Below are 15,409 nucleotides of genomic sequence, written 5' to 3'. Positions count from 1 at the left end.
TAGTTCAAGATGCTCTTCAATAAAGAATTCAGGATGCACAAGTCCACAAAATGGACGGCATCAAGAATGCATAAGTCCACAAAAATGGATGACATCAAGAATTCAAGATGTGAAATTCATGGCTTGATCAACAATAGCAATTACTCACAAGTAAATTGATCAACAATAGTAACTACTCACAGGTAAAATCTGCTTGATTAACCACGTCAATAACAAGAGGTTATTCTTCGATAAAGAATTCAAGACGCAAACGTCCACAAGATTGACCGCGTAAGAAGTCCATGGCTTAAATCGTCGATAATTCAGGATGCTATTCTTCAATAAAGAATTCAGGACGCAAACGTCCACAAGGTTGACCACGTAGAAAATCAATAGTATCTACCTCAACATATTGCTTAAAACGTTCCATGGTGTCGTAGTGCTTAACTGCTTCATGGCAAACCAGCCAGCGTGCCCCGTGAACTTATCAGCGTAGCTTATCAGCCTTACAATATTTTTCTCTAACAATAAATCAGCTTCAGCTGGCTTATCAGTCGTAGAAACCATCAGACGAACAGCTCAGGACCCTGTTTATTTTTATGGATTATTTTTTGCAGGTTGTTCCAATCCACATGCCAAACTAAAAAAGTCTCAGCGCAGGACAGATTCATCACACATCTTAAAAGGGATTCACACAGAGCCCAATAATCTAATTTCCCCTGGCTTGTAGATTGTAATAATCTGCAAGCTAAAACAATCACTATCTATTTTCAGATCAAATTCAGCATTTTCTGATTGTTCGTATTTCAAAGTCTTGACAGAACATCCAACGTTAATTTCTACTTTACATAAATTCTAGAGTCAGCAGCCTTGAGAAATGCAACTAGGCTGCACACTATTATTTCGGCACCCCGGCATAAACAAGATTGCAGCCATCCTTTTTCAGACCCACCATGGCACACAATTTACACCATGCTCCACTCCCAAATCACAGCCTACTTTTTGAACCTTTGTAAGAAAAAAATTGGCTCGACATCGTGCTTCCTTTGAATTTGTTCTTTATGGTCAAACTTCAACCCTAGATTTGAAGTCATAGGAATGGAAAAAACGAATTAATGTCGAGGAACAAAATTCAATTAGTGGAGCAGATTCTGGTCAGAACGTCAACTGTTTTCATGGAGAGGTAGTACTTATCAACAATTGATTAGCTCACATATAACTACACAAACCTGCTGACTCATCAGAATCTCAATGGCGACATTTGGATCTCCATCAGCTGCAGCAAGAGCAACTTCAGCCTGAGTCTGCAGCAATATGATCAATTCATCAGTGAGGTAGTTGACAGCCATAGCATATATGTACAACATAAGCAAAACCAGAAATGTGGACGAAAAACTGAAACGATTGTGGGCTCTTAAAAAACATGTGACTATTAAGGTGTGATCTCTGCCTTCTAACATTAGTATAACCTAGCATGTGTATCCCCCAATGCACTTACCTGAAACCTCTGAAAAAGTCATCAAAACAGGCAAATACAGATAACCAACAGTGGAAATAGGCCATTTTTGTTTTTGTTGAAGCACTTTGTTGTGAATCTTAATATAGGTGGCTTAGGTAGAGGCCAGGACATGATCAAACAGTATACCATCATGATAGGATAGATGGGAAATGTACTAAATGCAATGAAGTAATTAACATTCAGAACAAGACTTGAAATACCTTTTCAAAGTCCATCCCAATCAGCTTCTTAAGTTCTTCATCAAATGTATCAACCTGCAGTAAGGATGTAACCAAGAACTGTTACTAAACCAATAGAAAACCAATAAAAATCAAAATAAGGGACAGAACACGGAACCTGCTCAGCTGCCACCGTTGCATCAGCTCTGACTGTGTTCACAGCTGTATGCCTGTTGATATGAGCCTCGTATTAGAGTACTGATTCACAGATGTGTTGATAACAACAAAATGGAACACTTTTGAGGGAGATTTTTTATATTATATATATATATATATATATATATATATATATATATATATATATATATATATATATATAGAACTACTATCCTGTAGCTGGCTACAGAATAACTTATTCTGTAGCCACTTTGAGTTATGATAATTACTATGTTAATTTACGAGATTATAGTAACTCCTTACTAAGTGGTTTAATATAACGTTATGGTAAATATCCCCATGTGTTATAGTAACCCAACTATCGTAAATATGTATTGATATTATGGTAAATTAGTATATAAAATTATAGTAAATGGAGGTGGCTACAGAATAACTTATTTTGTAGCCGGCTACTGAATAGCCTCTCCCTATATATATATATATATATATATATATATATATATATATATATATATATATATAAAGAAGAAGCATTAGGAGCTTTGTTTGCTTGCCTTACAATTAGCTCATAGCATGTGCTTGTCCACTAAATAAAAAATTCAAGATTATAGATTCCAGACGCAGGTTGCATCATTCTCAGCACCCGCAAGAATTCAGGTTACCAGCAGTAACCAAACAATAAAAGTTCACTGTTGTAGTGTTGTCAACAACATTATCCATATACAAAGCTAGATAATGGAAACCTGTGTTATTTATTTTTCATTTCAGTTATTGCTTCAGTATGCATGCTTCCGCAATTGGTAAAAAGTTTGCTGGGTCTGGGAAACAAAACAAAAAGAACAGCAAGGCTGTGAACGTGCTCCAACATAAACTACCACTTCCTTCTCTTTGTATCACATACTATTATTATCTATATGTGTCAGTTTACCATAACTTCACTGGAGCAAGAATTTTCACATGAGATGCAAATATAATTGATTTGCTAAGCTACCATATCAACCATGTGTGCATCTGAATCACGCTCAAATTGGCTCAAGCACATTGAGCTAAACTTGCTCACCAAAAGGCAAGCCTACAAGTGCTAAACAAAACCAAACAAAGTTCCAACAGGATCCCTTGATACAACAGAGTTTTACTTCAGATCATAGTCTTTACAAAAGTGATTTCCCCAAATTTGTCAAACAGAAACTTATTACCAATTTGTCAATAAAAGGAAACTTATTACTGATATGAATTATTTCATAAGGGCTATGACAGCTTTTCATGGGAGGATTTGACATACAGGAGGCAGGAAGTATACACGGTGCAAATAGAAAAACAAAAGACAAGTGCTAAAAAATAGTTTTGACCTAATTATTTATTGAGGATAAGTATCTGATTTAGAATAGAAGAACAAAACATGAGTCATAGTGTTTGCCAAAAAAAGAACTTAGAAGAGATCATCTGATATATTCCAAGTTGCCGTTGCTTCATGTGATTTTCTGATTTCAAAGCATACGTGGAAACACAGGAAGTGTAATACATTAAAGCAATGTCAAGTAGAACATGCATTACTGTGTATTCGTTAGTGGGTCACTTGGAGTTGTGTTATCCAACAACCGAGCATGCAAATGTGCACTTGCCTCCCTTGCAGTGGGTTCAGTTCCTGCAGAACCAAGTGTTCGTGCTCTCCCAGGAAACCTTGGGTCTTCTCCTTCCTAAAGGAGAAAAATCAGCAAATTCATAAGCTCACACTACCTTTGTTCCGAAAAGAATGCCGTTTTAGTTTGGCAAGTCAAACTATCTTAGGTTTGACCAAGTTTATAAAGAAGATTACCAACATTTATAATACCAAATAGGTACACTACAAAATAGTTTGACTTAGGACAAAACTAGAATGAGATTCTTTTTGGACGGAGGGGTATACTGTAGGAAGTAGCTAATGACAACAAAACCTTTAGCTCCAAGCAAGATAGTTAGGTAATACATATTTCAGAAAGATAGTTTATGAATTTGTAATGTACTGATCGACACAGAAGGACAATATTGTGACCTAACACGTATCATGTGGTATTAATCTTGAAATTAACTTCCATAACCAGGAATCTAGCAGGTTGTAGGTTTTACTGTGTAACTATCCAATATAACTTTCTGTTCATGAAGCTTTTGGATTATTTTTTTATAAAAACTCACAGAAAGGTGTTAAAAAAAGTGCAGAACTCTTTTAAATGCAAGTACTGGAAAAGGAGAACCTTTTGTTTTATTTAGAGGAATGTTTGGAATAAGTTTCTATCAGTTGGACGAACAAATTGCATAAAAGTCACATAAAAAATTGCTAATATGTTGTATTCTTCCATGGAAGGATTCAGTTTTGATCCAGGTTCCTCGGAAGCTTTAACAAACAGCTTCAAGGAAAATCTACGTGAATCAGAGAGCTAAATCTAATGATTTCTCAGCAGATCAAAACTTTTAACATGCATGTCTATAACTCCTACCATAAGCCATGGCTAGATACTTAGGCCACCACAGAATAGGTGAAAAACAAATCAGATTGGAGAAGCCCCAAAAGCCTTCCAGGTTACAGTAAATTTCTACAATGGTTGCTAAACCCTAAGCAGAGGATGAACATCACCAACAGAAAATTATTGCAAGTATGAGCATATTTGGGTATATGGCATTGCCATTTTTTCAATACCTGAGCAGTTGCTGTGTGTCTGCTAGGCATCCATGAAGATATATTTCTCAAGAAATTTTCACTTATGAGAGCACTGTAAATTAAAAGAATAACATATTACTTCTGTGAGCATTACATCAAAAGGAATCAATCTGAAACAATACCTTGGTGCAGCAGACGTGTTAGAGTATGTTGGAAGCTGACCATAAGTAGTGCCTCCAGTACACATAATAAAGCCGGGACGCCTCACACAAACAGACTGACATCCAATACATCAGACAATAAATACAGATATAAGAAACATCTCATACAGAAGATGGATCGTATGGTCAGGATAACTTAAACCATTTAAGCAAAACTTACTAGTGCTGGCAAGCCTTCGATTTTAGAATAAAATGATGGCCCAGGAAGCAAGTAGTTGAACAGCCCATAAGTGTCTGGTGCCAAATAAATAAGCTCAGCAAGGAACATGATTAAAAAAGTATAATATAGCTCGTGAAGACTTAACAAGTAAGAAGGATATAAGGGACAAACATGCAAATCCTGATAAGATGCCACACAGGTGCCCCAGCAATGAAACATTGCTTGCGAGAAACTGAAATAGCACCAGCAAAATCCATGCGTACCTGACATTGTACGCATTTAAGTTTTTTTTACATAAGATGTGGGTCTCCAATACTATCTAGTAACCGGAAATGAATAGCATCAACACATGCGAAAAATGAGTACCATTTTGCAGGAACATTGAAGAGGCCGAAGACACTGGAAAAAGAGAGAGGGTGTCAAACTGTATGAAATTAATATCACAAAACTGAAACACAACTAATATCATTTAGAAAGTTGGAAAAATAAATAGAAATTCTTTGGGCATACAAGTAAGGAAAAATCTTTCTAAATCAAGAAAAATTAAATTGGACACTTCTAGATAGTTCTTTTTACTGCTGGCACTATCAAGCTCTTGCCACTATACATCGGGCATACAGGTTAGAAAATAACAAGAACTAAAAGGTCTTGTTGGGAATTATTGTGGGGAAAGATATCTAATGCAAACTTATGTTCGGGTGTAGTCATGATAACTTTCCACATGAATCACAGGGCCAGCATGCATGGATACCAGGGTTATGGAAAACTTTCTGAATGGCTCCCTCTCATAGTCGCATGTTGGAGAATCCTCTTTGGATTCTCATCTTCTCTAGAGCCACTAAATTGTTCCATAACTGCATAACTTCAGCACATATGAAATTGCACTAGACGTGTTCCCTTATAATAGTGCGAATTGTTCCTATTTCAGTAACCACTTGGAATAGATAAAATAACAATAAACAATACTCAAGCTGTGTAGACTATTTGAATGTGTAACCATACAATATTACAAAAAATTTGAACATTTTATACAATATACAATCAATGGAATCATATATTCGGCATGCACAAAAGATGGACAGAATTCCTAGGCATCCCTCAGCAATCAGCACAGACAATTTGAGTACACGAAATTTTACTTTTACATAAAATGTTTATATTAAGTTCTTGTGAGACATTCACATATCTGCTAAAAGCTTGTATAGGTCATCAAATATGATCACCATAGAAGGAAACACACCTTCGTGATTGCACACCACTCAGACTTGTTTCAATGACAATCATTGAGAATATTACTCCAGAAAAGCCAATGGAGCATTCATTCACAAGATTTGGAACAGGATACAGAGGATTGTAAGCCACCAAGAAAGCAATTGTGAGATGGAGAATTGCATTTGTTGTTGCAAGAAGGAACATCAAGAATAAGAGGCGGACTGATCCCATAATTCTCTCCAGCTCAGTGCCCAAGGGTACCAAGGCAAGCATGTTGAATAGCACATGAAGCAAAGAACCATGAAAGAGAACAGATGTGTAGAACCTGTACACTGAAGAAAATTATGAAGTATGTCAGGGGCTCAGAGTGGACAATTAGATATACCAAAGAAAAAGGGCAAGTCTGGCATAATCTGAACGGGTAGGAAGTAACTATGGCTAAAGCATGTGTACATCAAATAGTTCATTCTAAAAATGTATAAGCAGTTTTCGAGCTTCTTCAGTGTTCAGAATATTAGAGTAGTGAAGATTTGATATTAACAAAAGCTTGTCGTCATTTCTCAGGATATCACACCAGACAATAGCAGGTAACTGACTATTCACTACATCAAGAGGTACAAGTAGAACTTGTATTTAACATAATTGAAGTTTGCCACAGGACAGGAGTGCAAGTAAGGTCTCAAAAGGCCCACATTAAACAATGACAAAGGAAATTTCCTTATGCATTATACCTTCTAAAATGTTGAAGAAACATGTTTAGTTACCAGGAAAAGTGTGAGAAGGAGACAGACCTTGAAAATGCGATGCTACTGCAGAAGGCAAGAAGCATATCTCCGCATAGGAGTCATAGCCAATCAACAAGCACAGCAGATAAATTACTCCACATATCAAGACAACACCAGAAGTAACGAATGGAATGCTGCTCCACCACTGGTTCAACCTAGTTGGAATCCCAGCCTGCGTCCATGGAAAAATGCCATCATAACCCATAGTAAGCTAAACAGTGTATCAAAACAAACCCCATGCTACCATCTAGATACATACACCAGTACACCACAATAAGCCACCTTCCAAGTGTCTAGCCCAAACAATTTCGTGACAACCTATAATACCCAACAGCCGCAACCACACCAAAACCAGGGGGCCAAACCCTATACGCAGAAACAGCATGTCACAGCAGAAACCTGGTCCAAAGCATGCAAACCGCCCCATCCCTAGCTCAATCTACATGGGCACTCCCCTGACAAACAAACCCCATAATCATAGCACCCCCCCCCCCCCCCCCCCTGAACTGCACCCCCAATCCCTGCAGGCCGCAGCAACCAGCTCAAACCCTGCCAATTGTGACGGATTTCGCCATCCTTAGCAGCGCCTAAAACCGGATCTCGCCTGTCTCACAGAGGGGATTGGAAACCATTTCCGCAGCGACGTGAAGCGAATGCGCCTTAGATCCAAAGTATCGGAGTCGGAGCCAAGAATAGAAATCGCACCTCTGTGATGATGTTGGGGCGCATCTCGGACACGCCGCTGCCGCGAGCAGGTAAGGGGTTCGGATCGATGCTTCGAAGGCGAAGGGGAAGGGCACACCACCATACCAGCAGCCGAGATCTCGAGGGCTTTGGGGGACCCGAGCAATTGAGCCGTTGCTTGCTTTTGCGGATTGAAGGGGTTGGGGGTCGCCGGTTCGGTCCTCTTTTTTTTTTTTTTTTTTTGCGGAAAATGTCGAAGCTTCCCTTTCTTGTACGGCGCGTGAAAAGAAGGATGAAGCAGTGGCTGGACCTGTAATGTCAGCGTCGGATGATTTATATAGTAGGATAGATAGAAGGTTCCAAAGACCCCACACGGTGGATCTGTCGTGCGGGAAAAGGGTCGTCGGGCCTTTTCCTGTGGGCCACGTTGGTTTAGCTGAAATTTAACTTACGTTGCTAATTTATTGTGAGAAAAAAATATTATTTATCTATTGAAAAGTATTGTTAAAGTAATACTGTATAACAGGGCTTTTGTTGCCCTGGGTTGTGTTGGGTTCGGCTTGGCCGCATTACCATATTGACTATCAAGTGCGTGGCTTTGGACGACGTGCAAAGAATCTGTTAATCAAATTATAGAGGAGCGAGTTTGATTTGACTCCAATAACTTAAGCCTTCTTTAACAGAGATTTGGAGCCTGGTAGATTTATAAAGTCTTAGACGTGCACACACACGAGAACAGTTTTTGAAACCAAAACCAAAATGAAAAAACAAAACTGAAGCTTTTTTCTTTTGCCAAAAAACCAAAGTCGTCATTTCATTGTTTTTTGGAAAAAAAAAACTCAAACCCTGCCAAAAAGAACCTAGAGCAATACTCCAGGTGGATTAATCCGCTATATAGGTGTATGATATACATAATGAAAATTTATCATTATTTTTAATACTACACAAGATCGTGAATATGATCGAGCTATATGAAAATTAGGCTATGTTTGGATGTAGACATTGAGGCTCAGGGATTGGCATTGGCATTGGATAGCACCAAATGCCCCTGTTTGGATGGTTTAGAGTTTGGAATTGGAAACCAACTTCAATGCCAAACAGGTATTCGCTACACCTGCTTCCCGTCGCACACAATACAGAGCTCGGACCCTCCGTATTGGGGGGAATTGGAGATGCGCGCATACGTGATCGTGCTCGAGCTCCTCCATGGCCGGAGACCCCTTCTTCCTCCGCATCCGGCGACCTCGCATCCGACGCCCCCTTCTTCCTATGTATCCGGCGCCCCTTCTTCCTCCGCATGCGCGAGCAGTTGTGGAGGCGCATCCATGCCTGAGGGCGAGCTCCCCTATGGCCGAGGTCGAGCTCCCTTGTGGTCGCGGTCGAGTTTCCCCGACACCTCCCTCTGCGTGTGCGCCCCAAGCTCGACGCCTCCCTCTCCGCGTGCGCCCCAAGCCCGACGCCTCTCTCTCCGAGTGCGCCCTAGGCCCGACGCCTCTGCTGGTCTGGCTCCGGCGCCCCTCTTCCCTAGTTCCATGTTCCTCTTCCCTAGGCTCCGACGGTCTCTCCTTCTTCCTATGCAGTTACAGGAAGGGTCTGGTAGTGCGGTGGAGATGGGGAGAGAAGATGGGTCAATTCTGCGTACATCCAAACAATAGCTTTGGCATTGTAAGCCATTCCAATACCACGTTGATTCGGTATTGTATCCAATTCAATGCCGATGCCTTCAATATCTACAAGCCTTAGTAAGTAGGAATAAATAATATCGCTAACGTGGATTGCAGAAACGAAACAAAAAAATAAGGAGCAACACAAAGCAAATACTAATGAAGGGAATTGTCCCTCCCCACCTACTAACTAAACATAGTATCTCAAGTAAAAGCCTGGTTTTCATAACAAGAGATATATAACGACAATTCACTTGCTTGTTTACAGTGGTCGCCTTTGTATTTGATATATGATTCCACATAATTATATATATAGTTTTTTTGTGACAACGAAATCACATTTTAATAGGAAGAACAACCAAGTAAAGTGACGGTGACAAATTAACATGTGACGAGCAAATAGTACCATTCACATTAAAAGAGCTTCAACTATACGGTTTAAGTGTGTGTCCTGCATGGGCGACTAAGGTGCTAACATTTTTTATTTATTTTAAGATTTAATTTTTCATTGATAAGCGATATGGCCATTGACGAGTGAGACGTTTGTGGTGGCTTCGCCAATCTAAGAATTTGTTAGGTTAGTCTTTCTTAGAGGTGCTCATAGAGATAGATATATGTGTGCATACATATGTTCATAAGGGTGAAAAAGGATGAATGTATATCTATACTATATTGAAAAAAGTAGATAGTAAAAGGGGGAGGTTTTGAATATTTACCATACAAATGTAGGGTTTCATGGGTTTTCGCTTTCATCACACTGATAATAGAGAGATATGTCCATAATTTTAGGACGGTATACAAATGTGAATGCTGTAGTCTTCAAGATTAATATCAATCACGTCACCAAACTCCGTTGTAGTCTAGCTGGTTAGGATACTCGGCTCTCACCCGAGAGACCCGGGTTCGAGTCCCGGCAACGGAATCTTTTTGCTTCCCATCTCTTTTTGCCTGCTACATTGGTACTTCCTTATTTACCAAGCACGAGTGCACGACAGTTGATTTTTGCCAGCTATATTGGTTCTTCCTTATTTACCAAGCACGACAGTTGATTAGGAAACGAAAGAATAATTGGTAATTGCAAGCAAGGGCACGAGCATTCTACTGGCAAAAAAACTCCTCCGAAGCCATGAGCATTCTACATTTCTACATTCTACTGGGAAAGTCCCACCTGACGCACGCATCTCAGTGGCCGGGAGAAGTACAAGTACCAGAGCCTCGTCAGCAGATAAAAAAGCACAGCACAGGAATCGCAGCCGCGCTCAGTGTGTCAGTGCGAGGGCAAGAACACGCCTCCGGGCTCTGGGAAAATCTGAAACAATGTATTTAATTCTGTATTTTTGTTTGTTTTGCTAAACTCTGTACCTCTACAAGCTTTTGTCTGGATCATCTAACCACTTCTCTCTTTTTTTCTTAGCTATCCACTTGCCCAATATCTACAGAACTAAGCACACACTATCGTCTGCACCAGCCAGGAGCCCAACAGCCTCAACCATCAGCATGCATCTGCAACTATGTGTCTACGTCTGCTGCCGAGGTGTCTACCCTCCAGGGATCAGGGGGGCAATGACTGAAAGAATGGAAGAATCTATGAACTGTCAATGTCATCAGAAGAATGGATAGCTCTGGGACGATCTTGATCTGCAGCCATTGCTTGGAGCTCGCGCAGATGATCTGGTATCAGCGTGCCCAGCTGAGGGTTCTGCGGGTTCTCTGCATATGCGACATGGTACGCAGCCACACACGCTTGTGGCCATGCAATCATCATCCGGCACTGCCACAAAAAGCAAGAAAACGAAATCAGAAAGAAAGGGCATACAAACAGCAAAACAACATCCACACTAGGTAATCTATGAAAGCAAGTGGATATATAACAGTATCTATTCGCCTTTTTTGTGTGTGGAAGATAATGGTATCTCACTTTCATGTAACCCTGATTCCCTCATAGCCGAAGAATCTAGAACAATATGGTAGAGAGGTAGGCGTATTACTAGATTCCAGGGACGAAGCCAAAAAAAAATTTAGGAGGGGCTGAACAAAAGAATAGAGGTTTTTTTTATCTTCTCTTAACCTTAGCCCCTCCTACCTAATACATATATGCATAAAATTTTAAGAGAGGGCTTAGGGGGGCTCCACGTGCCCAGGATCGGTAGGGGGGCTAGAGCCCCCCCAGCCCCACCGCTGGCTCCGTCGCTGCTAGATTCCACTGAGACCCTAAAAGCAATATAAATTCAAAATTTCTAGGAGGTTGCTTGATGGTGACTAATTAATAGTTTCCCATGCACACTATAATATGCAAGCCTTAGGATGGTATCAACTAAATCTTCTTAAAATCATGGTGTGGCATACAAATGTTGAAATCAACATATATATGCTGCTTTTAGACAAAAGTACATAGCCAGTTCAATTGGGTTGCACTAGTACTGATAAACACAGAGAAAAATAGGAGTGAGATTGAGTGCAATACCATATAATAACCGATTAGGAATGCATAGATGGATATGGGCAAAGCTAGTTTCTTCTGATCTTTATCCATGGCTAGTGCCCATGATCCAGAAACCAGTGAGGCCAATGCGCCTGATGTAACGGAAGAAAGGAAGCAGAACGAACCAGTGAGGTCTGAATCAATAAGCTCTGCTATTCCACAGAGAACAAAAAGCGACCACACATCCCGCGAAGCCACACAGAATGCCTTCCTCCGCGCCCCAACATGCACAAAACCCCAACGGTTAGCACGTCCCAGCATCTTCTCTGATACAGCAAAGCAACAGCCCTGTCCTGAGAAAATGAACTCATCATTGCCCCCAGTTGCTGTCTTCATTGCTCGAGCCAATCCCCGCACTGCTGAGTTCACCGGCACAGCCATTGCACCCATGCATATGTCCCCAAAGGCTGGGCCAAATATCGTGCCACAGAATGCTTCCAAAGCACCACCCGGGATGCGAATCCCATAGATGAGACGTCCATGTGCCAGTTTTGCCACTGCCACATAGACAATGTAGCGCAGTACCTGCATGGTCCATGCCATGCTCACTAGAAGTGCTGCCACATAAGCCATCCTGTAGTTCATGAAGTGCCCTTCTGCGGCAGCAATGCAGCTGATGGCAACTGTCCAGAAGGCCATATACCCAAACGTTGCAAGAAGGACATAGACAGCAAGGCATGAAGTAGTAAGCGGTAAATGTGCTCTGATGACAGAAACGGAAAGCATATCAGAGGCATGCTTAAGACGTGGGCCAGTGGCCCAACAACTGTATAATCCTGCCGCAATTGCAAATACAACTACAAGCGCTCCTATACCAAGTGCAGCAGTATTGCCGACTAGAAGTATGACTACATCACAAGCAAGTGCAGAAACAGGGGCAGCCCAGAGAGAGGTCTTGATGGCTTTTGGAGGGTTTGTGACAGCAAGGATAACCCAGAAGCAGGCAGCAATTGTGGATACTATGACAGAGGATACTAGAGGGATGAAGTTGGAGAAGGGCTTGTAGGCAGGGTTCTGGTGGGAAGAGGCCTGGACGCCTAGGAATGCTGTGAGGGCAATGAAAGCAAGCAGATGAAAGATGAACAGCAACTTTGTTACACTGCCTGTGAAACCACTGCAGCAACCACGACTATCCTGGACCTCAATGTTGCCAAATGCTGGAGAATAAATTTGCTCTTCAATTTCAACAGCCGCCTGAGGAAGATTTGGAATGTTAGTAAAGTGAAGCCGGTTCAATCAGAAACACGAAAAATCAGTAACAGGAAATGTGCTCTTTCATTTCTGACAAGCTCAAGTCAATAGGCAAAGCGATAGAATTCTGAGTCCTTTAAAAAACTAAGCAAACTCAGTAACTCACATCTACATCATTAGTTGTTAGCTTTTGTTCAATTTAAGACATATAAGAGTGTTACTATCAGCATTATACTGTGCTTAAAGCCATAATGCAAATATAATAATTGGATGTGAACTATGAAAGAGAAAACTCATGCCTAAAGCAATGACTTCTCAATACCCACAAGGTATATAAAAAAATCGAGCGATGTCATACATGTTTATGCTAGTGCAGAGCAGAAGATAGTGCTTAATGAGAAGAATATTGAGGGAGGGGGAGGGGGGCAAATTTAGTCTTATTGCAAATCGGATAAACAGAAAATTAACTAATTTCACCTGAAGGCAAGCATTGTCATCAGTTTACCTGCTTTGGAAAAAGCAATGAACCTAAACGAAGGCTTAATATTGGAGTAATGCCTAGGGGGGAATTTTCCATTCTATCAATATAATGTCCACGAGATTTCCCCTTAAAATACAGTCATACAATATTCTTTTAAAAACATAAGCAACAAATTCCTTCCAAAATGAACACAACTGAAATTGCTAGGATGGTATTTTTAATTTGTTGTACATTGAAGCTTCTATAGGTCCGTTAAGCTAACTAGACTGGGATGGTAAATCACTGTTTGTTAGGTCAAAATACATTTAGCCGCTTAGGCTGCAATTTGAAGGTAGATTAGCAAGTAACACGAGTCATTGCGCATTATGAGGATAAGCAATTCTATCACAGTAACAAGGCATACACACGCAATGGCCATGATGACCGATTAAGCAATAGTATTGGCAAAGGGCATAACGGGAACAATAACAATCAAAACTAACATGCATTTTTAGATGCCATTACTACATACTGATTGACTTCAATTACCTTGGAGTCTCCCATGTTTCCACAATTGCACTACCATCTATATCCTTCCATTACTGAACTAGCTTGGTGATGACAATCAGCATTAAAACGGCTTGCAGCACTGCAGCAGTATTTCAACTTCAACTGAGGTATCGTATGCTCCCATAATTGCACTACAAGCACTGAATTACCAGCTACTATACCTGTGCGCTACTGCACGGTCACTCAACAACCATGCACCCTTATTAAAGGCTTAAATAACCGCAATCCTACCTGGTGGTTTCAAAATTTCTACCCAAACGCCAAACTGCTCGCCATCTCTGCGCTACCGTACAGTGCGGCTGTCACAAAATGATTCGATTGGACCCAAAATTGTAAATACGTGGTGTCAGAATCTACGTGAGTACCTTTTGTGTAACCCGTAGATCCGTAGTTAGGCTCCTCGACCTTGCGGAGCTTCACCGCAGCGGCAGCGTGGACGTCGATGCTGCCGTGGATGCATCCTCGCGGACGCCAGTGCTCGGCGTGGTGGTGAAGAGGAGAGGTGGCGATACAGTGGGGCTGCAGAGGTGCCGGTGTAGACCTGCAGGGGCGACGGCGGTGGTTGGGGCACATCCCGTCGCTGGCAGCAGCTCTTTAGATCGGTATTAGGGTTTCTGTAGGTGGGATGGCGGCTCCAGTCAACCTCGTAGTCCGAGCCCTCACCTCCACCTTCTTTTTATGTGTGCTGTGCGATAGGGGCCCTCCAACCGAATTAGGGTTGGGCTCCCCCGATCAAGGAGCAGAGATAGGGCCCAATAGGACGTTGGGCCTATTGATGGAGATCAACTAACATTCTCCCCCTTGATCTCATTCCATCTTTCACTTTCATATCATTTGCTTTTGTTCATTCCATTACAGATTAGCTCATAGAGCACGTCTCATCGTCACGGTCCATTGCCGATAGACTTAACAGCTACAACTCACTACTCTGTTCTGAAATAGATACTTATCTTTGGGCCTTCTTTTGTCCAGGAATATTTTAGGCTTTCTCTTAAACCCAAGCTAGCTACATGTTCTCTGAACACCATGTCCTCTGAACATGTTGGGTGGTAAGCCTTTTGTAAGCGGATCCGCGAGCATCCTTTCTGTTCTCATATGCTCAAGACTTATGACTTGATCCCGGACTTATCTTTCACAACATAATACTCTATGTCAATGTGTTTGGCAGCACCACTTGACTTATGTTGTGAGCATACTGTACTGCCAGATTATAATCGCAGTATTACTTTAAGTGGTCTATATAGATGTCGTCAACCACCTTTAAACCGGGTATGAACTTCGTTAGTTAGTTCACCTGCCCGTTGCCTCATAACATGCTACAAACCGTTATACATTGTGGACGATATAGTGACAGTTTGCTTTGAGCTTTTCCATGAAATAGCTCCCCTTTGCGAGATGATAGAAAATCCACGTCTGGATATGCATTCACTCTCGCATAATCAGAATCTGAATATCCCACCATGTGGAGTGAATCAGATCTTCTATATGTCATCATGAGGCCTTTCGTTCCTT

The 15,409-nt window shown here is 41.2% G+C and overlaps 2 protein-coding genes and 1 non-coding gene across 5 annotated transcripts; 1 reads left to right on the top strand and 2 right to left on the bottom strand.

Annotated features, from left to right (window-relative positions):
* Positions 1 to 666: 666 nt before the first annotated feature.
* Positions 667 to 7,821, bottom strand: LOC136470772 (rhomboid-like protein 15). Of its 2 annotated transcripts, XM_066468509.1 has the most exons (13): positions 7,552 to 7,817; positions 6,853 to 7,018; positions 6,090 to 6,393; positions 5,216 to 5,248; positions 5,021 to 5,112; positions 4,850 to 4,923; positions 4,651 to 4,745; positions 4,508 to 4,580; positions 3,388 to 3,530; positions 1,835 to 1,886; positions 1,699 to 1,752; positions 1,209 to 1,283; positions 667 to 1,057 (listed from the first exon to the last, which is right to left on the bottom strand). In XM_066468509.1, exons 1-13 carry the CDS (start codon positions 7,573 to 7,575, stop codon positions 1,052 to 1,054), a joined length of 1,191 nt encoding a protein of 396 aa, XP_066324606.1. In that variant the 5' UTR covers positions 7,576 to 7,817; the 3' UTR covers positions 667 to 1,051. The 2 variants fall into 2 exon arrangements, 1 of the variants encoding a protein (XP_066324606.1); XR_010761869.1 differs by lacking the exon at positions 667 to 1,057 and having other exon boundaries at positions 3,456 to 3,530; positions 7,552 to 7,821.
* Positions 7,822 to 10,043: 2,222 nt separating this feature from the next.
* Positions 10,044 to 10,116, top strand: TRNAE-CUC (transfer RNA glutamic acid (anticodon CUC)). Its single transcript has one exon. It is a non-coding gene; the product is annotated as a tRNA-Glu (tRNA).
* A 384-nt stretch (positions 10,117 to 10,500) lies between these two features.
* LOC136470759 (protein PNS1-like) lies at positions 10,501 to 14,235 on the bottom strand. Of its 2 annotated transcripts, none has more exons than XM_066468497.1 (3): positions 13,877 to 14,235; positions 11,659 to 12,870; positions 10,501 to 10,965 (listed from the first exon to the last, which is right to left on the bottom strand). In XM_066468497.1, exons 1-3 carry the CDS (start codon positions 13,889 to 13,891, stop codon positions 10,780 to 10,782), a joined length of 1,413 nt encoding a protein of 470 aa, XP_066324594.1. In that variant the 5' UTR covers positions 13,892 to 14,235; the 3' UTR covers positions 10,501 to 10,779. The 2 variants fall into 2 exon arrangements, with proteins under 2 accessions (XP_066324594.1, XP_066324598.1); XM_066468501.1 differs by having other exon boundaries at positions 11,802 to 12,870.
* Positions 14,236 to 15,409: the final 1,174 nt, after the last annotated feature.

This window comes from Miscanthus floridulus, chromosome 1 (assembly GCF_019320115.1).
Source record: "Miscanthus floridulus cultivar M001 chromosome 1, ASM1932011v1, whole genome shotgun sequence".
Taxonomy (NCBI): domain Eukaryota; kingdom Viridiplantae; phylum Streptophyta; class Magnoliopsida; order Poales; family Poaceae; genus Miscanthus; species Miscanthus floridulus.
Note: the sequence above shows the minus strand (reverse complement) of the source record. Positions and strands in the feature narration are given on the sequence as shown.